This window comes from Eschrichtius robustus, chromosome 4 (genome assembly GCF_028021215.1).
Source record: "Eschrichtius robustus isolate mEscRob2 chromosome 4, mEscRob2.pri, whole genome shotgun sequence".
NCBI classification, from domain to species: Eukaryota; Metazoa; Chordata; class Mammalia; order Artiodactyla; family Eschrichtiidae; genus Eschrichtius; species Eschrichtius robustus.
In genome coordinates, this window is record NC_090827.1 from 65,234,047 (window position 1) to 65,258,386 (window position 24,340).

Sequence of the window (24,340 nt, forward strand, 5' to 3'; positions counted from 1 at the left end):
TGTTCTGCAACTTTTATCTCTATATTAATGGACTCTTAAAGGTCAGAGCCTTGAGAATAGGCTATCCTGTACATTTCAGTCTGCAAGCAACATTATTTCACAAAAGGTGGAGAGCCAGCATGACCAACACAGGAAACAGAACAGAAAGATTAAAGTAAAATTTGTTCTTCTCTATTATACTCATAAGAGTGCAAAATGATGCATCTGCTCTGAAAAACATTTTTGTTGTTCCTCACTAAGTTAAACATAGAGCTGTTATATGACCCGGTAGTTCTAATCCTGACTATTTATGAAGAGGAATTGAAATCAGGGACTCAAACAGATATTTGTACAACAATGGTCACAGCAACATTATTCACAATACCAAAATGAATGGATAAAGAAAATGTGATATACACACAAAATGGAATATTATTCAGCCTTAAAAAGAAAGGAAATTCTGATATGCTACAACATACACGAACCTTGAAGACATAATGCTAAGTGAAATAATGTTGTCAGAAGACAAATACTGTATGATTCCACTTATATCAGATACCTAGATTAGACAAATTCATGGAGACAGAAAGTAGAATAGAGGTACCAGGGGCTAGAGAGTAGGGGGATTAGGGAGTTATTGCTTAATGATACAGAGTTTATGTAGGGAAGATGAAAACATTTGGGGTATAGATAGTGCTTATGGTTACACATCATTGTGGATATATTTAGTGCCACCAAATTCTATACTTACAATACTTTAAAATGATAGACATCATTATGTATATTTTACTATAATAAAAAAGGCAATACTTGATCCTAAGTTACTACCAAGTATATAACAAAGATCAAAGCCCTAACAATTTCTTAGTGAGGTAAATGACATTCCTTCCCTTTGCCTCTGAAAACTTTGTTTCAAAAATCCACTTTACCGGAATGGCCTAGTAATACCAATATACACTTGTTTCAGATACAGATTGTCTTTTATCTTCATCTACAAGTTAGAATTAAACTGATGATGACAGCCTATCGACTAGGATTATTGCAAGCATTTGAAAACACTGTTGTGGTGTCAATGGTTTAAAAACATTCATTACTTAATCACCTAGGACCTCAGTTTGCTTGTGTATTACCTGGAGTCATCAAACCTGATTAATTCTATGTTAACTGCCTCCTTCTGATGGGATGTGATTCTAAAAATCTTCTAATAGAGTAAATGCACTTGTCTTAGCAGGTTCTGTGGAGATAACACAGGAAAAGAAACCAGAAACACTAGGAGCAAATACCTGGCTATCTGGATGGATTCCACAGAATTATCGTCTTGATAAGACCAAAGAGAAGCAAAATTAAATAATTTTGCTTAATTATGAATGAGGAATAATCTGAATGATTACTCAATAACAGATAATTTGTATTCAAAATAAGAAAAAAAAACTTAATTTCTTCTTCACATTTCTTCTGGAGCTTGTTAAAGAAAAACTTATTCATGACACTTGCTAAAGACTGTAAGACACACTTTAGTCAAGACCACCATGATAAGTACAGTTACTACTGCAATGGACTTTTACAGTAAGACAGAGAGATTGGACTAAACTCTGAATGCAGAAAGAAAAGTGGGAAATTTATAACCAAAGTGCAGAGAGGGAGGTCAGTGGATGGAAAATTACTAAGAGGAAACATCAGGGTCAAGGCAGGATGCTGACAAAACTAACCTAATCTGATTCTTGTTGACGGCAGGCCAGGGTGATCAGCCATCGCTTGGCGGATGGTGAAAGAGGAAGCAACAGCTAAAAAGAGTGATCAGGTATCAGTACTGGGAGAATCTAGCTAAACTGACTTAGAAGGATGGTTGCTAAAATTGCGCAATGCAGAGATAAACAAAAAGCCCCCAAATCAGGGTTTACTTGAAAAGAGAGTTCAGAGGAGCCTGACTAGAGTTTGGTCAAAACTGGAATCTTTGTCAAGCACTAACATAAATATGGTATTTATAATTCTTCCGTTTATGATACAATCTCTCCCTCCTCAGAATCAGAGCCAAAGAAAGTACCTTTACATCAGGCTCTCATTATCTTTTGTATAGAATATTGCAGCACCCTCCTGGCTTTCTGTATCCATTATCTTCCTCCTCTCTTCACTTTTCCCACAGTAGCTATTTGAAAAATCAATCTGATAAGCCATTTCACCATCTACGATATTATAAACGGTCCAAATTACTTATAATCAATTCAAAATCCAATTTTTAAAACAGAGTACTACATAAACTTGCCCAGGTCGATCTTTCTAGCCTGTTATGCCAACATTCTCACATTGAAACCCTGCACATCTCAACTCCCTTTCCCTATTAAGGCAAGCGTTTGTTTTCTTAAATCCCTCCATTCCTTTTTATTAAAGTATTCTCACCCCAGCAACTTGTCCAATGTCAAGTACTCTCCATCGGTTAACTCTGCACAAACTTTTCACAGGTGTGGAATGACTTAATTGCTGGAATTACTAATTGCTCCTTAGCCTGGAATAATTAATTGCTGCTTTCTTTAGAGCCTATAGGAATTTATATACGGCCTCATGGCACAGAATTATGCAGAAGATGCTACCTAATTGAATTAATGATTTATAAAGGTGTCATGATTTTCTGTATCTGAAACTCTTACTAATGATATACATTTTATTTTTAGGTCATCCCAAAACCAGAGCTTTTATTACTCACTGTGGAACCAATGGGATCTATGAAGCTATTTACCACAGCGTCCCTATGGTGGGAGTTCCCCTGTTTGGTGATCAGCATGATAATATTGCTTGTATAAAAGCCAAAGGGGCAGCTGTCGAATTAAACTTGCACACAATTACGAGTTTCAATCTCCTTAACACTTTGAACACAGTTATTAACAACCCTTCGTGAGTATTGGCTACATTCTTTTCTGAGAAGCGTCGGTATTTTAAAAGGAGTAAATTGTTTCATTCTGTTAAATTGACTACTTTTACATAATCACTAGGACATAACTAACATCAAATATGATTGTCTTACACTTCTCAAATTCTATGAAAGTATTTAGATTCACCTACTGTTACTGGGTAATAGATTCCAACCTCAAAGAAATACTAAAAATCACTTAACTCTCCACATGCAGCTATAACCATCAGTATAGAAATATTACTTTAGGTATTTCCTCGTGCTAATTTATAACTAGAAAAAAAAGATAGAAATACTTTTATAAAAATAGGATCATTCTACTTGTTAATTAAAAACATCCTATATTGGTATATTTTAATTGAAAACAAGAGAAAGACAGTGAAGTAAAGAGTGTGAGACAGTGAGATCCAAATGGAGACATAGAAGACCCCAGCCTCCCTGTCCCTTGACAAAGATCAACAATTAGACACGACAGTACCCATAAACAAAAACATCTCTGGGAGAGCTCTAAAGTCCACTTAAGGAATTTTAGCAACTCTGTGGAACTAAAAAATTCTGAGAATAATCACAAAAAAAAACAGAATGAAGACAGTTTCATTCTACCCGTATCATCCCATTTCCAAGCCAACATTACTCAACACCAAGAGAGAACTTCCCAGCTAGAAAGAGTTTCTCAACAGGAAAGGGTGAGTCGAGTGACCAGGTTCTAAAGCCTTTAGGGGCACAGAAATAGAAACACAAATCCTAAATTGTAGCTACTACAAAGCTACAGTTCTTTTAAAAGTATGGTACTGGCATAAAAACAGACACATAGACCAATGGACAGGATTGAGTGTCCAAAAGTAAACTCTCACATATAAGGTAAAAAAATATTTGACAAAAGAGCCAAGAATACTCAATAAGAAAACAGTAGTGTCTTCAATAAATGGTGCTGGGGAACCTAGATAATCTCATATAGGAGAATGAAATTGGACCCTTATCTTACATCACTTACAAAAATTAACTAGAAATGGATTAAAAACTTAAACATAAGACCTGAAACCATACAACTCCTGGAAGAAAACATAGAGGAAAAAAGCTCCTTGACAAGGGTCTTTGTAACAATTTTTTGGATATGCCAATGACAGCACAAGGAACAAATACAAAAATCAACAAGTGGGCTACATCAAATTTAAAAGCTCCTGCACAGCAAAAGAAATGATCTACAAAAAGAAAGAAAATGTACAAAATGGGAGAAAATATTTGCAAATTAGATATCTGATAAGGTTAAAATACAAAATATATAAAAACTCATATAACTCAAGTAAAGAAGAATTTAAAAATTAGTAGAGTTACTGAATAGACATTTTTCCAAAGAAGATGTACAAATGGCCAACAGATACTTGAAAGGGGACTTGACATCAGTAAGCATCAGGAAATGCAAATCAAAACCACAATGAGATATCACCTCACATTTATTAGAATGGCCATGATCGAAAGAAAAGGTATAACAAATGTTGGTGAGGAAGTGAAGAAGCGTGTTGGTAGAAATGTAAATTGCTGTAACCACTATGGAAAATAGGAAGGAGGTTCCTCCAAAAATTTAAAATAGAACTACTACATCATTCAGCAATGCCACTTTGGGGTATACATCTAAAGGAAATTACAACAGAATATGGAAGAGATACCTGCATTTCTATGTTCATTGTAGCATTATTCATAACAACTAAGATATAAAAACAACCTAAGTATCCATCAATGGATAAATGGATAAAGAAGATGTGGTATATGTATGTAAAGGAATATTATTCAGCAAAAAGAAAGAAGGAAATCCTGCCATTTGTGCAACATGGCATTTTGCTAAGTGAAATGTCAGGCAGAGAAAGTCAAATACTGTATGATAGCACTTATATGTGTAATCTAAAAAGTCAAATTCATAGAAACTGAAAGCAGATTGGTGGTAACTAGAGTCTAGGGGTTTGGGAAGTGAAGAGATGTTGGTCAAAAGGTACAAACTTTTAGTTTGAAGTGAGTAAGTTATAGGGATATTTGTAGTGCATGGTGATTAGCTGTGATTATAAATAAATAAAAATATTCTCAACAGCAAGTGATTATATTTATCATTTTAGTGTATTTCAAATAAATCAAATATATTCTTGGGAAAAAATAAGCTATATTAAAATTAAAAGAATTGCCATGGTTGGATAGATGTTTTTAAATATTAGATAAATTCTTACTAAAATTTTCCTATAATTCTATGTACAAATATTTACATTAGAGTTTAGAATAATTACTTTTTAAATATTTCTAATTTTTGTCAATATAGAATGACTTTTCACTATGAAGTCACTTTTAAACTTCCCATTCATGTCACTTAAACATCACATCTTAATTTTTGTTTGCTGTATTATCATTATAACATGTTCAAAACTTACAACGTACACATTTTGTCCATGACCAAAATTTCGAATAACATTTAGCCTTAGTTTTGTATTTATATGGATTTAATGATGCACTTTCTGTTTATTGCAGTCTCTCTATTCCTGGAGGATTTTCTTTTTCATTAATTTTTTTATCTGACAGATATTTTGTTTTTGTGTCTTGGAGGGTTTCTTGTTGCTATTTCCTTGTTTCCTTGAGATACATTCAGAAGTACTTATTCTTTAAATTCTTGGCATTAAGAAAGGCCTATTTTATTTTTTTTAAACCAAAGAGCAACAAGGATTTGATTTTTTTCTGACTTACCGTTCCCTTCCTCAGAACGTTCTACATGCTCTTCCACTGTCTTCTACTATTTAATGTTCTATATTCTCCATCAATGATGACTGCACTTCAGTGTGGGAGAATAACCTTCCTCCTTCAACTCCTTCACAGATACAAGGAAATCCTTTTTCTAAGTCAGACATTCAAAACCTTAAACCACACCTTGGTCTGGTCTTTGTTCCTTGACAGAAGTTAGAAGGGTTAGTGTTCTAGTTATTGCCATTGTTCTATCTCAACACTGGCACTTGCATCCCTCTGTATCTTGAAGCAAAGATTCCAGCATCTACTCACTTTCAGGCCCACTTCTTGCCCAGAGGGTCACATGAAGCTTACTGGTTTCATCTGGAATGTCACGGCCATGAAGATCACAGACTGAAACCATTTCCCGTTACTATTGAAGACTAGCTCCTTGTTAACACTGACACTCCAGACAGAATCTGGGGAAGGGCGGAGTGGCGGGGGGAAGAGTTCCTTTTTCATAAACTTACCCCTCATTGCTGCTTCTTGTCACTATCATGTTCCCAATACCATACTCAGCAAAAGAGATCAAATTCTTTATTCTCAACCTACATATTCTACATTCCTATTTCTGAACTTTCAAAGTGCCATTTCCAGTTAGAAATTCTTTTCTCCCCTGCCTCCAATCATTACTGAGACTATGAAACATCCAACAAATTCCAGCAGATAGGCCACCATATCTAGAAATATCTCAAGAGGAAACAAACTTTCATATGCATTCTGACTCTTGGTGATATCAGTTATGACACAACTTATTATATAATTATGTATATACTTTTAATAATATACGTTTTAGATATATCATGTCCTTAACAAATTTTTCAAGTTGCTATCTGTATATTCAATTTTAGCTATAAAGAGAATGCTATGAAGTTATCAAGAATTCACCATGATCAGCCTATGAAACCTCTGGAATTAGCAGTCTTCTGGATTGAGTTTATCATGCGCCATAAAGGAGCCAAACACCTTCGGCCAGCCATCCACAACCTCACCTAGTACCAGTACAACTCTTTGGATGTAATTGGGTTCCTGCTAGCATGCGTGGCAACTTTTATATTCCTGATCACTAAATGTTGCCTGTTTTGTTGCTGGAAGTTTGGTAAAACTGCAAAGAAGAAAAAGAGAAAGTAGTTTTTTTTTAACAGTTCGGCTGGAAACTTTGGTAGGATCCATCTGAATTAACCCAGCCACTGATTAGAATAGATTCCTCTCCTGCTTCCCCAGGCTCTTGTCCATTCCTCAGCTTATCAAGTCACAGATCAAAGACTCACCCCAAAGATATGCCACATGATTCAGAATTAAGGTTTAAAATAATCTGTTCTTTAAAAGAGAATATAAACAAAACACATGGAAGTTACTACCATTAAAGTCTCAGTGCTTTATTTATTTCTTTCAGTTCAACCAATTGAGATGCTGTTTGAGACCTTAGGAACATAATGATTAATTCTATTTTCAGTACTGTTCATGCTGAATATTTCCTAAATAACATCGTTTTGGGTCCAGTGTATAAGAATTATTGCATGTTATCTAAAGGAACTAGACAAGAAGTAATGCAAAGCATTACTCTAGCCAGAGCTTCCCTTCTGGTCAGGAAGATCAGGAAACTGTCAGGGTTTCTACTCTGCTGTAAAGCAGATTTTACACCATCCATTTCCTTTCATATGACACATCAAACTTTGTCCCTCTTGGAATACAAAACACTATTTTTGGTCTTTGATTTGAAGATTTCCCTTCATTTGGATATTAATAATGATAGTACTTCATTTGTATTGTAACACTTCGTGGCTTCGGAGAACTAGCTGATTATCATGTGTTAGCATGGTTGATGATATGATGGAGCAAAAGTAAACGATTGGAATTTAATTCCTACCCTTTTAAATTAATTTAAAAATTTATTTAATTCTTTCCTACATTAATTTTACTTACAATGTACATATTTGAAAAGAAGAAGCAAACTACTTAAGAGCTACTCTGCAAATACTTTGGGAAGAAAATGTATTTCTCAGAAATGCTATTTTCTATGGGTATGATTTCTCCATCAGAAACTCAAGAGTTTGCCCATTTCTTCCTTTTCCTTTGTCCCATCACTTCCCCTCGTCCTCTCATGAACTGTACTGTGACCACTATCATAATAAGCACAAGTACCCATAACGGTAATTTACCCTTTAAATTACATAATCTCATCTGCCAAACTTGGAAACATATAATGTTTGCAGTCTTTGTGGAGGAAATGTTTAATTGAATATTAAATTGTCTATAAAAGTGGATTCTAAGTGAGAAATAAGGGTGCAAGTTTTCTTTAGCCTTGTTTCATAAACTCATATTGGTCCAGAGATAATGTTGACTAGATGTTTTACCCAGTAGTTCATACCAGAGGAGTAAAAGCCACCATCCCGATGAGCTATGGACAAAATCTGCCAATCATTAACAAGCATAGTGTTCTGGTCCCATGAAATAATAAGGCCAATCATCAGCTATATGGTCAAATTTTTATCTCATTAGCGACCTTATGAAACAGACTGCAGAGCTGTTGAAAATGTTTGCCTGATGTGAGGCAGTTATTAATTGGCATGTCCAATTTTAACTTTTCCACCTATACTAAAATCATTTTCCAAATCTTATGCCTCTCTAAGGAATTAATGTACTGTTAGAAAAAAGTTAGTGAATTGAACTATTAGACAAATTCAGGGTGCTTAATGTACTAGTAATGTGGGAACTTGAAACACCAGGAAGAACATTGTGAACAAAGTTCTTATGAGCATCAGAGTGACTTAACAAAAATACTTCTCTTCTTAAAACAAAGCAAAGAGACGTAAACTCTCTGGCCTTCATTACTTGGAGAGATGTAAAAGAACTAATTCACTAAAAGGAAATCCTGAGAGCCTACCCAGAAGAAAAGTAAATCAATCTAACAATTTTATCAGACATAGAATGGCACACAAATAATCCTAAGGACCAAGTTATGGACCGACCATCTCTTGTTTCCTCTTTGAGGAACAAGAACTCATCTCTATCATAAATTCGTGGTCATTTCCATTGCTTATCTTGTTTATCTATAATTTACGGGTTATAGATTTTATATCAACTATCTCAAGTGAAGATATTTAATTATTTGGCATATTAGAAAGTAGCATTATAGTAACAATTTATTTCTATTTACAAGTGTATGCATCTATTTCTTTTTGAAAAATCCTTCTGATGCCTTTCTTTAATGGATGAGCAAATTCTTTCTTTACAGAAAATGGAGAAATTTGTCCAGAGCTTTGGAGAAGATGATGTTGTGTTATTTCTATTGGAATCAATGATGAAAAATTTCACCAAAGAAAACACAAACATGATCACAGTGATCTTTGCCCAGATCCCATAGAAGTTCAAATAAACTTTACACTCTTGATCATATCTGTAAAATGTTTTCTACAAAAAGAGGTAAAATTTCAAAATGCATGTATAGTCAAATATCCTCCTATTTCCATATTTTTTAATAAAATTTCTTAAATTTTGCAAACTTTGCTTTGCTTTCAGAAAGTTATATGAATATAAATTAAGAAGGAGATTTTGGTATTATGACCAGGAACAAAAGAATGCCTAGATTCATCCATCAACTAGACTTCATCCCAAGGGATTTTGAAATAAAATGTGACACCTGCAAGCAGCAACAGAGGGAGTCATGCTATCATTCCAACCACGTGTTACCCAGTGTAGAGTTTGGTTAAAGGCTGAGTTGACAAGCTCTGATTCCAGGTACAAAATGGCCTCCAACTTTCCCTCTGCTCATATTCCCTTTTTCCAACTGAGTACTGTATAAAATTGGGGAATAGCATACTTGGTGTGTAGCCTAAGATAGATGACATGGGCCACTCTGAGTCCACTTACACTGTGGAATAGAGGTAAGAGACCAAAAGTCAGTCTAAAAATGGCTAGTTCTTTATCTGGTTTCAAGTGGGAAATGACAACATAAAGATTGATCCATAGGTTCCTGAATTTAATGTCTCCTCAATTGCCCATGCAGAATGTGACTTCATCAATCTAATTGCTTCTGAATAATTAGATGAACAATTCCAACTTTCTCAGCTAGGGTAGGAGTGTACAGGTATAAACTTGGGGAAAAAAAGTGGCAGAGTCAGGTCTACCCTAGAAAAGAGTAAATAAGTCCCCTTTGTTTAAAATCTTACTGTTTTTTTCTAAAATTGTAAGATCAGAGTTCTCTCATTGCTTTTGAGCTACAGGCTAGGTTCATGATTGATCTGAACTACTTCCAAGCAACCTACACACAGTGTTATTTTAGAGCTGACCTGGAATGCAGTACATAGCAATTCGTCCTTAAAATATATACATTCCAGTAATTTCAGATTCCCTGGGATTTTATTCCATGGATTTGGTTGCATAATCAGGCTCTAGTTAGATTCATGGTATATTCGATCTTTTATAGATAATAAAGTGTGATTAGATTGCCTAAGAGAACACCCTGACAATTTTCACATTTTCACTAATGATGGTAAATTGACTATAATGTGGGATGATCATTCTTGTGGATATACCAATAATAACATTATTATTATTTCTGTCATTCCTATGGGCTTTTTTATTTCTACATCAAAACTAATGACTAGGCCCTCAGTGACAAAACACATTAGATGCAAGTCAAAGATTTCTGTCCACAATATTCTAGGAAACAAGGTTTCCCACTACTATATAATAAAAACTTAGTTATAATGCCTCTCAAAGAAGAATAAATTATATTCTTACTCCCAAGTCAATGACAATAGTATTATTGAATACATAACATAGAAAGATATAAATCTTCTGTGAAATATCTTATGGGTAAGAAATATAAGCAAATCACTCCATATTTCCTAAAAAAAAAAAAAAAAAAAAGAGTAACAAGGATCATAGTAAAGGAACTAAACTGGCTTAGAGAATACCTAAAACATAAAAAAATAAACTGTCAGTGTAAATATTGGCATTAAATTTGCTGCCAGTGAGTGCTCAAAAGAAAATGAAAAGTGTATGATTGGAAACTGGAGGAAAGAAAATCCTTGTTATATCGTATCAGAAAGCTTAAAGAAATTGTCCTATGACTACATGGAATGAAGGATTCCTATGTGACAAAATTGTATGTCTAGCTGAGGAGATTTTCAAGCAAAGTTTCAAGATACTGACTGGTGTCTTCTGCTGCTTATAATAAAATGTGAGAGGAGAGACAGTAAAGTGATGGAAGAACTGTTAAACAAAAAGTAACCTGGACTTGATGACTTGTGAAATTCACAGTCTGTCCAGATTGCAAAAGAAGCTAATGTTAAGAGAGTCACTGTAAAACAAAACAAAACAAAATAAAACTGCTCTGGAGAAAAAGCCAAGATGGCTATAGAATCTTTTGCTAATACCTCAGAAAAATCAAAAGATCAGAGTACTCAGTCGCACAAAAGACTCTTTGGAGACATTGAGGGTATGAATCAATCAAACCAGAGAGCATAGTGGAAGTTACCCTTTCTTCCCCATTTCCTCCTCTTTTGAACTACAGTGTCTATCATTGTTATGCTAGATCTGTCACCATTATATTTGGAGAGCGGAAAACATCTTCCTTAGTTTCACAGGAGAGGAATCATTCTCCATAATGAATCATATCCAGAGCTTCTCCCATACCTGACTGAGATGATATGAAGGATGAAATTTGGGACTTTGAGATCATGCTGTAATGTGTTGAGACCTTTAGAAACCTTAGGAGGAAGTGAATATATTTTGCACGTGTGATGAACATGAATCTTTGGGGCCCAGAGGATAGACTGTGGTGATCAGAATAATGGCTGACAAAGATATCTAAGCCCTAATCCTCAGAATCTGTGAGTATATGTGAGCACCCTTGGTGAAAGTAACTTTGCAGATGTTATTATAATTAAAAACTTTTGAGGGGAGGGAAATATCTTGGATTATCCAGGGAGAGCCCATCTAATCACATCTAAGATTTCTCAAAAGTAGAGAACTTTACCTGGCTTCAGGGGACCAGAGAGATGACAAGATGAGAAGAAATCAACTTGCTGATGCTGAATTTGGAGATGGAGGAAGGGGTTGGAATGCAGGTACTCAGGGGAGAAATGCACCAGGGAATGCAGGCAGCCGCCTGAACCTGAAAAAGAAAAGAAAATTGATTACCCCCTAAGCCTTCAGAAGGAAATGCAGCTCTGTCAACACCTTGAGTTTATTCCACTGAGACCTATATCAGACTTCTGATCTAAGAAGTAAATTTACAAGGTTTAAAGTTCTGAGTTTGTAGTAATTTGTTACACCAGCAATAAAAAAAAAAAAAAAATTAAAAAAAACTAACACAGAATTAAATTCTATGATTCCGTACTTCTAATCATGGAATAAAAACATTTCTTTATATAAACAGGTTCTATAGAGATACAATGACAAGAAACCTAACACCTTAACCTAACATCCATTCTAAAGATTGATCACTGGAATGATCTTCTTGGTATAATTCACAGACACAAACACTGAAAGTTAGAGTAAGAGTAAAACCAATCTGAGAAATAATAGTTCAACAAGAAACCATTTAACATTTGCTACTCTGAAACATTGACTCCTAAGTGCTAATTACTTCTCCTCTGGAAATTTTAAGAGTTTCTACATTGGTCCCCTTATTGAGTGGTTCTTTCATCTCATATCTACATTCTTACAATCTGCCATAAGAAATTTTCAAAAATGAAATAAGGAAATATCTCTCCATGACTCAAAACTTTCAAAGACTCCTCACTGTCTACAGAGCAAAGTCTAAATATTTATATTACCACTGCGAATTGCTCCTCATACTCTGAGGAAACTGTGTTCCTTCAGGCTTCCATGCTTTTTCACGTTGCTTTCTAAATCTAGATTCCCCCACACACCTATTATACTTGACAAAACACTAGTCATTACTCACTCTCTGCACCAACATCACTTTGTGAACATCACTCTTTTACTATTCCAGGCAGACTTATACTGTATCCTACAGGGATTTATAAGGAGCTTTATGAACAGAACAGTCATGACTAAAATAATGCCTCCTTCATGGGTGTACACTAGCCATTTCCATTTCCATTTCTAGATTTCCAAATTTATATTTCTCCTTTATCTCTTTCCTCAGTCTCCTGGAAACCAAAGCTTATATCACTCACAGAATGAATGTTTACTTAGAATCTGTATCCAAATCCTTTTTAAGGAAGATTCTCCTCTCATTTCAGGTCAATAGATTATTGACAGCATGAAAACAAATCTATCCCATGACATGCATCTTTCCCTTCCTACTTCTAATTTGATGGGAATTCCTGGTAAGATATTTTTTTAAATATAACTTACCTGGACTACAAAGGCAGGATACAAAACAAAGTTCAGAAGAAGGTACTTAGAGGATAAATACTTTCTAAGAGTAAGTATTGAGGAAGTATTGAAGAAGTGAGAGAAATATAAGGAATGTTGCAAATGTTCAGAAAAGGAAATGATCATAATTCAGAGGTAATATTCTTAAATAAAGGAAAGTAACCAAAGTTGATACTCAGAGGATACCCATGTTTGGATAAAAAGGAAAAAAGGGAAGGAATAACTATAGCCAAAAGAACAACAGCAAGCTAAATGAAATGGAGCTAATAAAACAGGTCTGAAAATATGGAGAAAAATGCTTAGAAATGCTCAAATAAATCAGACTATCCTTGTGTTGACACATGCTACTTTCGTATCTGGAAACTCCCTACATACAAGGTAATTTCTTCTTAGCCTAGAGCCAGTCGCATTTACAGTGATACTGGTATTTATTTTTCACACATAGAGGCACAAGATCATCTACGCTTTTCTTTATCTATTTGCTTTCCAAAGCCTCTGAACTGGAGATTAGCTTGCAGAGAAATTACGAAGGCGTGCTCTTGGAAACAGTCTTTATCTCATAGTCATTGTGACCTTGCTATGTGCCAGTTATATTTTAACTACTTAATTGACTCCATCCTGGATATAAGTGAGAGCTACCTCTGCAGTAAAGAAAGTTTATGAAGAAGGTTTGGATTTTATCAAGATGTCTAAGACACGGGCTTCTGCTCTTGTGCTTTCTTTTTATTTCGGCTGTGCATCTTGTGGAAAGGTGCTGCTGTGGCCAATGGAATATAATCATTGGATCAATTTAAAGACAATATTGGATGAACTTGCTCAGAAGGACCATGAAGTGACTGTGCTAGTATCTTCAGCTTCCGTCCTTGTGGGTCCCAATAAGCCATCTACCCTTAAATTTGAGGTTCACCCTACATCCTTCACTAAGAATGAGCTTGATTTGCTTTTTGTAAAATGGATCAAGATATGGACATATGAGTTACCAAAGAGTACATTATGGGCACATGATCCAAAGATGCAAAAAACATATTATGAATATTCTGATACTGTTCAAAAGCTCTGTGAGGATGCAGTTTTGAACAAAAAACTTGTGAAAAAACTGCAGGAATACAGATTTGATGTTGTTCTTGGACATGCCATTTCTCCTTGTGCCGAGCTGCTGTCTGAACTACTTAACCTACATTTGGTCTACAGTCTTTGACTTACCACTGGCAATACATATGAAAAATTCTGCGGAGGGCTTATATTACCTCTTTCCTATGTACCTGTTATCATATCAGAACTCAGTGACAAAAGGACATTTATGGAGAGGGTAACAAATATGTTGTATTACCTATATTTTGACTTTGCATTTGAGACTTTTAACAAGAAGTAGTGGGATACATTTTACAGTGAAGTATTAGGTAAGCCTGGTTTATTTATTACATTTTCCCTCTAGTAGATGGAAAGAAATCTTACTTCCTTTGTGTGGGTTACAGTGTATATGTGTGTATATATATATATATAATTTAAAATAAAAAATAACTTGTATTTTCTTAGTTTTAGTGTCAAAATGGAAATAGAACAGCTTCTCAGTCAAAATTTATCAACTATTCAAGAAAGTATGCAAAGTAATCTAGAACTGTGTGACACTGGAGATATCCCTCCATTTGACAATAATGTTCCAATATGTGAATATTCTTGGGACTTGTTTATTTAGAAAGCTACATACTCACTGTGTTTTTGATAAATCATACTGTCTGTTATTTATTGCTGCAAAACCAACCACCCTAAAACTTAGCATTTAAAAGAGCAAACGTATTATTTGCTCATGATCCTATGAATCAGCAACTTGGGCTGAGCTCAGGGAAATGTTTCTTCTTTGAGGCTTGTCTGGACTTCTTCATTAGCCTACGGTTAGTTATCAGCTTGGCTGCAGTGGAACAGTCCAAGAAAGTGTCACTCTCATGGCTGGGATTTGGCAGATTGGCAGGGTACTGTGATTGTCTCTTCCATGTGACCTCTCCAACAGAAAAGCTTGGAATTTTTCACATGACAGCAGAATTCTAGAACAGCTTGTATGAAAGTTTTAGGCCTAGATTTGGAAGTCACACAATGTCACTTCTGCCACCTTCTATTGGTAAAACAAGTCACAAGGCAAGCCCGAATTCAAAGCGTGAAGAAGTAGCCTCCACCCCTCAACAGGAGGAGTTTCAAAGACTACGTAGCCATTTTTAATATACTATAGTAAGAAACTTCATTAAATATATTTAAAAGTCAAGTGAAAGTCAGTCATGAGCAAATGTAATTTTAAACCTGGGTCTAGTAAAAAAATCTACTTCATGTACAAGAAAGTATGACACTTTGTGTAAGCTTTATGTTTACTTGTTTTTAAAATTAAACATTTCTATGAACTCATACCTGAGGTTCCTTTCAGCTTTCAGCATCGAAGTCTCTGATATCTCTCTTCTAGATTCAGTTCTTCTATTATTTTAATATCTCTAACATCTCCATCAGCTAATATCTCTATTAAGAAGGAAAATTACTTAGTGTGGATGAGTTGTCTCTGGGAATTATATAGTATTATTCCTGCCCCCTCAATGTATTAAAAGTCATTTGCTAAGTAAACCTAAAACACTGGGGATTAATATTAGAATTATCAATGTCTGCTTTCTGATTCTACAACACTGCAGTTTGAAAAATGAAGCAAAAGGCGAAGGTCCAGTATATTTTTCATATCTGGATGATTTCTAATCTTGATTCTGTGAGTACATTCATTCAACTACAAATATTTATTGAGCTTCTTCTTGTTTATGGGGGGGTGGAGCACAGAAGGAAATTAGTAAATATTTATTGAGAATTTACTCTTCTCCAGGAAATCTTCTACATCCTTTACATTTATTAACTCATGAGAGACACACATAGAAATCCTGTTCATAGGCACTATTATTCTTGTCATTTTATAAATATGGAACCTTAAGTAAGATAACCTACTCAGGTTCTCTTGGGGAAGAAGTGATGGAGATGGGGTTAAAACACAGCAGTCTGGCCCCTGGACCTAAGCACTTGTATATTGCATTAACTGAAAGAAAAGCATGAGACTGTAATTTCAAAACTCCATGTACGATTTGGAGAAACATTGTGCTAAGCACCAAGTGTGCTGCAATATAGAAGACCAAGAAGATTAGTTTTTCTTGATGTTGGTGGTCTTTATAACAAACACTCTCCATAGTCAGCATATACCGCTCAACTAACCAAACTTATCTTTGCCAGGAGAGATGTTCCCTCACCACCATTTACTCATAGATACATATAAAGCATCTTTTTGTTTGGGAAGTATGGTAAAAATTTTGGAAACCTAAGAAAAGTATCCCTTCCAAATTGATCTTAACCATCCTTGACAGAAATTCATAATTACTCTCAATGCCTAAGAATATTTACAAGGTAATTTACAATTACAAAGGAAATAAATATCCGAGTTATATAAACATTAAACTTCGAATACATATATAGTGTATGAGGTTATAGGAGGTAGTGGATTGGAGAATAGAACCAAGGTCAAAGTCTCAGGAACAAATTCTGCTAAAAATTAATCAAGAATCACAGATCATAGAAAATAAGCTCTTAGATGAGATTCCATTGCCAGGGCATGCAAGGTAATGTGAAGTAAAACAGAGCATCAAATGCCAAACAATCAAAGTAGAAAGCTGGTTGGTGAATGAAGTGGGAGGATGAGTAGGCCTATCTGGAATAAAAGACTAAACAAATAACCCAAAGACCAAAGTTTCTAAGATAAAAATTAATCAGGAATCATAGGTCATAGAAAATAAGCTCTTAAATGAGATACCATAATAAGCACATGCACAGCAATGGGAAGGAAAACAGGGCACCAAATAACAAACAATCAAAGTAGAATGCTGGGCTGTGAATGGGGTGGGTGCATTGGTCTGTGAGAATATGACTAAGCAAAAAATCCAAAGTCACGAAAAAGCTTAGAGAAATTGTAGGTAAATAAGGGGACAGAGGTGAAAGTGATTGACACAAATAGACTTTTACAACCAAGGCAGTTTTCCAGTCTGACTTTCCAGAAGTTTTATGTCATTCCTTGAACAAGAAAGCCATCACAGCATTGCTGATTTATTCTAGGAATTGAAACTAACAAAGGAGATCCTTTGGCCAAGTTATAAACACTAAAAAGGAAGATTTTTCAGCTTTTGTCAGGTGAGTCTCCTTTATCACTCATTCCCACTTGCTTCATAATATTTATTTTTAGCTTTTCCAGTATTTATAGTTTTTCTGGAGACCAAAGAGACAAGTTTAGATATGGGAAAACACTTTACAGTCTGAATCATGAGATACTTCCTTAGCCTCCTATCCTTTCTAGGCAGTTATCAAGCAGCCTTCCCTTTATATTAGATTGTAGTAATTGATACAGTCAGAATGTTTCAAATTTCCTAGGACAGAAAAAATAAATGACATAGAGATCAAAGTGAAAGACATCATTTCATTTGGTGCACCTCATTCATCATGCCCTTTCTTGATCACAGATGGTCCAAGAATCTAGTCCCACAGTAAGCTTTCTTCTTTAAAACATACAAGAAAGGGTGAGACTTTAAGCTATGGAAGGGAAGGCTATTGATTCTTAGTGATATACGCATCATTAGGGAAGCTTCTTAAACCACTGGGGTTTCTCTTCTCGCCTTTCTCTATATCCCTAAAGGAAATTCAATCTCCTATGAGTAACCTGTTTATTCTCTGGTGGCTAGCTTAGTGACACTGGAGACCAGATGGAAACAAGTGTGAACAGTGCAAATTCTTCATGCTGCAGGTCCATGTTTAATGTGGAAAGTCATTAATAATCTTTAGAAAACAATCTCTATGGGGGTGAGATCAAGTTGATGAAGTAGGAAGGCCCTGAACTTACCTCCTCCCATGGACACACCAGAATAAAACTACTCACAAAGCAACTATCTTTGAGAACAACTTGGAGACTAGCATAAAAGATTGCCCACAACTAAAGATATAAAGAAGGAGCCACAACTAGACAAGTAGGAGGAGCAGAGATGCAGTCTAACCAGGGCCCACACCCTGGGGTTGGCCACCCACAATCAGGAGGAATATCACAACCACAGAGGTCCTCCTCCAGGAGGAAGGGGTCTGAGCCCCCACTTCAGGCTCCCCATTTTGGTAAGATAGGCCCCCAGAATGTCTGGCTTTGAAAACCAGACGGGCTTACATTCGAGAGAACAGGAGAGTCTGTAAACAGAGATTCTGTTCTCAAAGTGTGCACACAAAATCTCACACAGTCTGAGTCCCAGTGAAGAGGCAGTAGTTTGAAAGGCACCTGGGTGAGACCCACTTGCTGATCTTGGCGAGTCTCCTGGAGAGACATTGTGCAGCTGGGACTCCTCCTAGGGATGGAGACTCCGGTGGAAGTCATTTTGGGGAGCTTGTTCTACCGTGCTGACACTGGCACTGGCAAGCACCGTTTTGGAAGCCTCCCTCTAACCTATTAGCACCAGGGGCTTGCCTGCCAGTGGGTCCATGGCAGTCACACAATGCTGGGTCATCCCTGGAAGATGGGGATGCTCAGTTAGTTTAAAAAAAAAAAAAAAAAGTTTAAAATGTTAGAGCATTAAGTAAAAATGCACAAATATCATGAACGTGATACAAGCCCAATGCTACGCAGGAAAATGACCATTTAGAATGTAATATTCATCACACACTTACATAATTACAGAGAGATATTGACTTAGAATTAAAATCTGTTAGTTAACTTGAACTTGTAATACATAAAACAAGAAGTAATCTTTAACAATTACTTGAACCTGGCTTCAAAGGTGCAGAGGGGAGAGGTTATTGTAAGCTATGTAAGTCTCTCACTTAACATGTATTTTTTTTTCTTCTCTTTTTTCTGTATATATGTTTGTTTAAATTATAAAACACTGGCATTATTTGTTCATCTTGACCAACACAGACTTGACGCTTTACTGCTATATCTTGTAAGAAAAAAATGGATACAAATTCACAAATTTACATATATTCCTTTTCCTATTTTCTTTTTCAGGAAGACCCACTACATTGTGTGAATTGATGGGGAAAACTGATATTTGACTGATAAGAAGCTATTGGGATTTTGAATTTCCCCACCCAATCTTACCAAATTTTGAATTTGTTGGAGGACTCCACAGCAAACCTGCCAAACCACTGCCTAAGGTAAACTGGTCTCTTGAATAGTTTTCCATTCCCAGTCCAAATACTGTCTTATGGAAAAGACATGGACAATATATAAAATTTCTTCACACCATGCCCTCACTTATTATGTGTTTCATGTTTTATTATCACTGAAGATTCTGAGCTACATAACAGTCATGAAAAGTAAGAGAGAAAGGCAAGATTGTGTGGATATAGCCACTATAAAAAAGTCTTCCAACACATAAGAAATGATAATTTTTTTCAACAAATGTGTATTCTTTGTCTGCTAGATACCAGATTCTACACTCTGAACTGAAGAAGGAGGGGTGAATGAAATAGACACTGTTGTAGTCCTTACGGATATTATAGACTGGTCAGCCAGAAAAACTATAAATGTTAAACAGTTATTTACAGTAAAGTACAAATCACAAAATGCATAAGACTGAGGTAATGTGGGAGCTTATCTCTTGTATTTTATTAAAGTAAATTGCAATGAGGTATTTAAAAGAATCAAATTCTGAAAATGCGATATTAAAAGTGGAAATATGTGAGAGTATTCAAAGGTTATGGAATCTGGTGCTTTAATATATGGTACTATGGTAGCTAGGAAATATACAAAAGCCAAATCCTGCCGGTAGTGCATTTCCTATAAAATATGGATGCACAAGAAAAAAAGAAGAAAAATGAGGGAGGGGGTTTACTTACCTGTCTCATTGGAGTGGCGTGAGAACAAAATGGTCTAATACAGTCATTCCTCATTATATACAGACTCTGTATTTTCAAATTTGCCTACTCACTAAAATTTATTTGTAACCCCAGAATCAATATTTGTAGTGCTTCATGGTCATTCATAGATATGTACAGAGCAGCAAAAAAGTTACTCACTGAACGTGCATGTTCCCAGTTGAGCATTGAACAAGGCAATCCTCTGCCTTTTTGTTGCAGCTCTCACACTGTAAATAAGTGTCCCTTTCAGGTCTAATTAATGCCACATTTTTGCATTTGAGTGCTTTCTGTTGGTGATGTCGCTGTTTAGAAGGGCCCCCAAGGAGAGTGTTGACATGTTTTCTGTTGTTCCAGAAAAGAAGTAAGAAGGCTGTGATGTGCCTTAGGAAGAAAATATGTTTGCCAGATAATCTTCATTCCGTTCCATGAGTTATAGCACTGTTGGCTATGAGTTCAGTGTTAATGAATCAACAATGTATGTTAAACAAGGTGTTTTAAAACAGAAACACACATAAAACCAGCTTATGTGTTGAGCAGTTGACAAAAATGTTGCGACAAGAAGCTTGGGTGAAACCAGGAGCAATGATTCATTACTCACTAATGACATGTTTGTGGCAACTTTATAGAACATAATTACTGAGAATAAAAAGAATCGACTGGATACATAAAGCCCGTACACAGTGCCAAGGACACAGTGCTTGATAAATATTAGCTATTGTGAAAAATTTCTTAGTGTCCCTTTTGACAAAAGGAATTTGTCTCAGAAACCAAAGTAAGAAGAAGAAAATGTTAAAATTGTATTTGAAGCTTTAAGCAGTCTCACTAGTATCTAGAGTGGAGGGATTCCTTCTGATATATGCACTTGTGTATGTGCCATACTGGCAAACTCATGACAGTTTTCCCAAAAAATTTGTTCTCATCATATTTGAGATCAAAGAACTTCACAGCACAAAATAGAACAGATATTATTGTATCCTGATAATACAATTCATGGAAATAAGCCTCTCTCAGGAATTGGTTGTAGTGGTGCATTAAAAATCATCCAGTAATGCATAAATTAGATAAGATATAGTTCTATTTCAATCATGTAAACTGCCTGATCTCACTAGCTAGGCTTGGAAACAAATATAGTAAAGTAGATATCAGAGAGAAAGTGCCTAGTTTAGTATTAACCTGCACAATAGGCTACAAATTTTAAAATGTAAATGAAAGTTTTCCATAACTTTATGTCATGAACCCCAATTAGTTCATAGATAGCCTGATCAGATGTTTTACCCAATAAATCACACTCTCATGGAGTAAAATCCACCCAAAATAAACAGTTTACAGGCAAAATCTGTCACATTCATTATGTCATAGCATTAATTCCCTTAAAATATCTGGGCCATGATCAGAAATAAAATTAAATTTATACTCAAAATTTAAACATCCCATATAAAAATAATGATAATATATGATATTGTAATTTCATTAGGTTTTGAAGGAAAATAGAGAGAAATAAACTGCAGGAAGTTTTGAAAAGCTATTTCCTTAAGAGAGATGAAATTAATATAGCATGCCCAGTGTTATCAGAGCATGAGGTAGAAAGAAAAAGGAAATAATATTTTAAGATAAGGAAAATTTCTTTCATCAGTCTTTTTCTCTTTCAGTCAATTAATGTAATATCACCAGAAGTTTAATAGATCAGAACCTTAGCTGAGGATTAAATTTAAGGAACCTGTCAGTATTGGGAATTTGAAACACCAATAAATAAAGAATAAATTGTGATTAATAAATTCAGAGTCATTTATTTATATATAGATGATTTAACAAGAGCACTTTCCTTCTTTTACCAAAGCAATTATATGTAACCTCATAATCAGGTTATATTATCATATGTAGCCTTTATAATCAGGAAAGCCTGTACACCAAAAGAGACATCCTGAAAACTGCCAAGAAGAAAAGTAGACCAGTTCAGTAACAAATACACTGGACATAGAATGACCTAAAAATTCAAGAAGCCGAGCTACAGACAGACTCTCTGTTAGGAATTCAGGTCCTTTTAAATATTTGTCTTCTGTCAACTCCTCCAAACAAAACCAAAAAATAACCAACCAAACAAAAAAAAACTTGTTGATCAAGCAAGGCTGGGTTTATTTGACTTATCATAGGAAACAAGAACAGCACTTTGACAGAGTTTTATTACTTTTCAGCAGAGGAAAGTCAGGGGAAGATAATTCTAAGGTGTTGGGGCCTGGTTGGTGATATCGAGGAAGAATTTGTAAAGTAAGGAACAGTTTGGGACTGGGCAAAGTTCAAGGCATAACTTTGGATCGCTGGACACAGTGAGGTCAGGTCTTGAATTTTGTCCTGGTGAGCAAGTCACGTGTTTTAATAAGCACACTATTTTACTTGGTCACAATCCTGTCATCCTGGGACAAATTACTAAGTCATTGTTGCTGGAACTTAGCATTATTTAACACAGAACTAGAAAAAAATTCCTGGTCCTGCTATTGTTTGAGACATGGAATAAAAATTACACTGTTTTCAAAACTCACTTAAGAAAATTAAACCTGTGCTGTCACAATGTAAAATGTTCTTCACTGGAAACTTTCACTTTACTGCTGTCTCTTGTTGATAAGTAATAAATAAATCACCATACTTGCCTAGTAGTCAATGATTATACATTGATTAAAGAAAATAGATTTCACATTACACATCTCTTTCCAAGGGGGTTTAATGGTTTGGCATGTTAGAAGATGAGGCATTCTAAAAATACTTCTCTCTTTAGAAATGTATGTATTCATTTCCTTCAAACAAACTAAAAAAAGAATGAATGAAACAAAAAAACAAACAAACAAAACTCTCTCTCTCTCTCTTTGCTGATGCCCCTTTGTAGTACAACAAACTATTTCTTTTCAGGAAATTGAAAAGTTTGTCCAAACCTCTGGAGAAGATGGCATTGTATTATTTAGTTTGGGCTCAATGGTCCAAAACCTTCCAGAAGAAAATGCTAACATGATTGCATTGGCCCTTGCCCAGATTCCACAGAAGGTATGATACATTGCCTTTGTGCTGAACAACTACTTGAATGACTCTCTTTAATGTCTATGAAGTGGGTCCATTAAAATAGTTTTTGCAAGGGGGAGAGAATTTCATAACACAATTAGATCAAAATGAACTGGTATATCTGTTTTTCTTTTGAAGTCAAATTTTAAAATGGCGCAAGGGGGACTCATGTGCTTAAATATTCCAACTCAAGTTTTACTTTGTTCTCAGAGACACTTCTATATAAGAGGTTATGTGTGAGGTTTCAGTGCTATTAAGTTAATAGTAAGAACATAAGAATGTCCAAATCTTACCCCACAAATGATAAGTTTCTCTCAGAGGAGTTCCTGGGGGACTGTGGAAGTTTTGAGCAGCAGAGAGGCATTGTGTTACAGTTCAGTTAGTAGCTGCACTCGATATTCAATATTCAAAATAGAATTTTGAAAAAGGCTGAGTTGGAGCATAAAGATTCAGATCCTTCCTCCTGCTCCTGCTCTCCCTTTTCCCAAGATGAAAAGAGCATATATCTTTTTTTCTCTCTCTTTTTTTTTAAACATCTTTATTGGAGTATAATTGCTTTACAATGGTGTGTTAGTTTCTGCCTTATAACAAAGTGAATCAGTTATACATATACATATGTCCCCATATCTCTTCCCTCTTGCGTTTGCCTCCATCCCACACTCCCTTTCCCATCCCTCTAGGTGGTCTCCCTGTGCTGTGCGGCTGCTTCCCACTAGCTATCTATTTTACATTTGGTAGTGTATATATGTCCATGCCACTCTCTCACTTCGTCCCAGCTTACCCTTCCCCCTCCCCGTATCCTCAAGTCCATTCTCTAGTAGGTCTGTGTCTTAAAACCAGTCGTTGAATAAAAGACCAAGAGAGACCCCTGGGAGCCATGCTTTGTTTCCTGTTAAAGCAGAAAAGGGTGACAGGAAGAGGCATAGGCTCTGAATTTAAGGTCTCTTAGTCCTGCCCATTAACAACTTGGCCTAATCAACATACGGTTCTGACCAATTGGATTAACAGCTACTTTCTCAGAGGTGGGGAGGAAGAGGAGAGGTAAAAACTGGAAAGCATGGGGGTAGGCAGGGTTAGCATAGAGAAAATTACAGAAGCGCTCCCTGGTAAAATCCTATAGCTATTTTTATGACAGTATAAATCCATCTGAGCTCTCTCACTACTTGTGAACTACTTGCCACTTTCAGGCATGATCTAAACTGCCCCAAAACAACCCACACAATTTTTACCTTCTACAGCCTGGAATCAGGCTGACTGCCTTGACAAGTAATAGACAGCCACCTGCCTTTAAAAAGAAAAAATTGCCCCACTAACCTAGGATTCCTTGGGATTTCATCCCATTGAGAAGTGAGAATTTCAGCATCCATGAATTCTTTCGGCTGGATATAGCATGTT

The 24,340-nt window shown here is 35.6% G+C and overlaps 2 protein-coding genes across 2 annotated transcripts; both read left to right on the forward strand.

Annotated features, from left to right (window-relative positions):
• Positions 1-119: 119 nt before the first annotated feature.
• On the forward strand, positions 120-6,775 carry LOC137763473 (UDP-glucuronosyltransferase 2A1-like). The gene is given in 4 exon segments (XM_068541980.1): positions 120-154; positions 1,188-1,294; positions 2,643-2,868; positions 6,496-6,775. Coding segments are annotated over 4 exon segments (648 nt in total).
• A 6,910-nt stretch (positions 6,776-13,685) lies between these two features.
• LOC137764135 (UDP-glucuronosyltransferase 2B17-like) lies at positions 13,686-22,936 on the forward strand. The gene is given in 3 exon segments (XM_068542858.1): positions 13,686-14,400; positions 19,044-19,192; positions 22,799-22,936. Coding segments are annotated over 3 exon segments (1,002 nt in total).
• Positions 22,937-24,340: the final 1,404 nt, after the last annotated feature.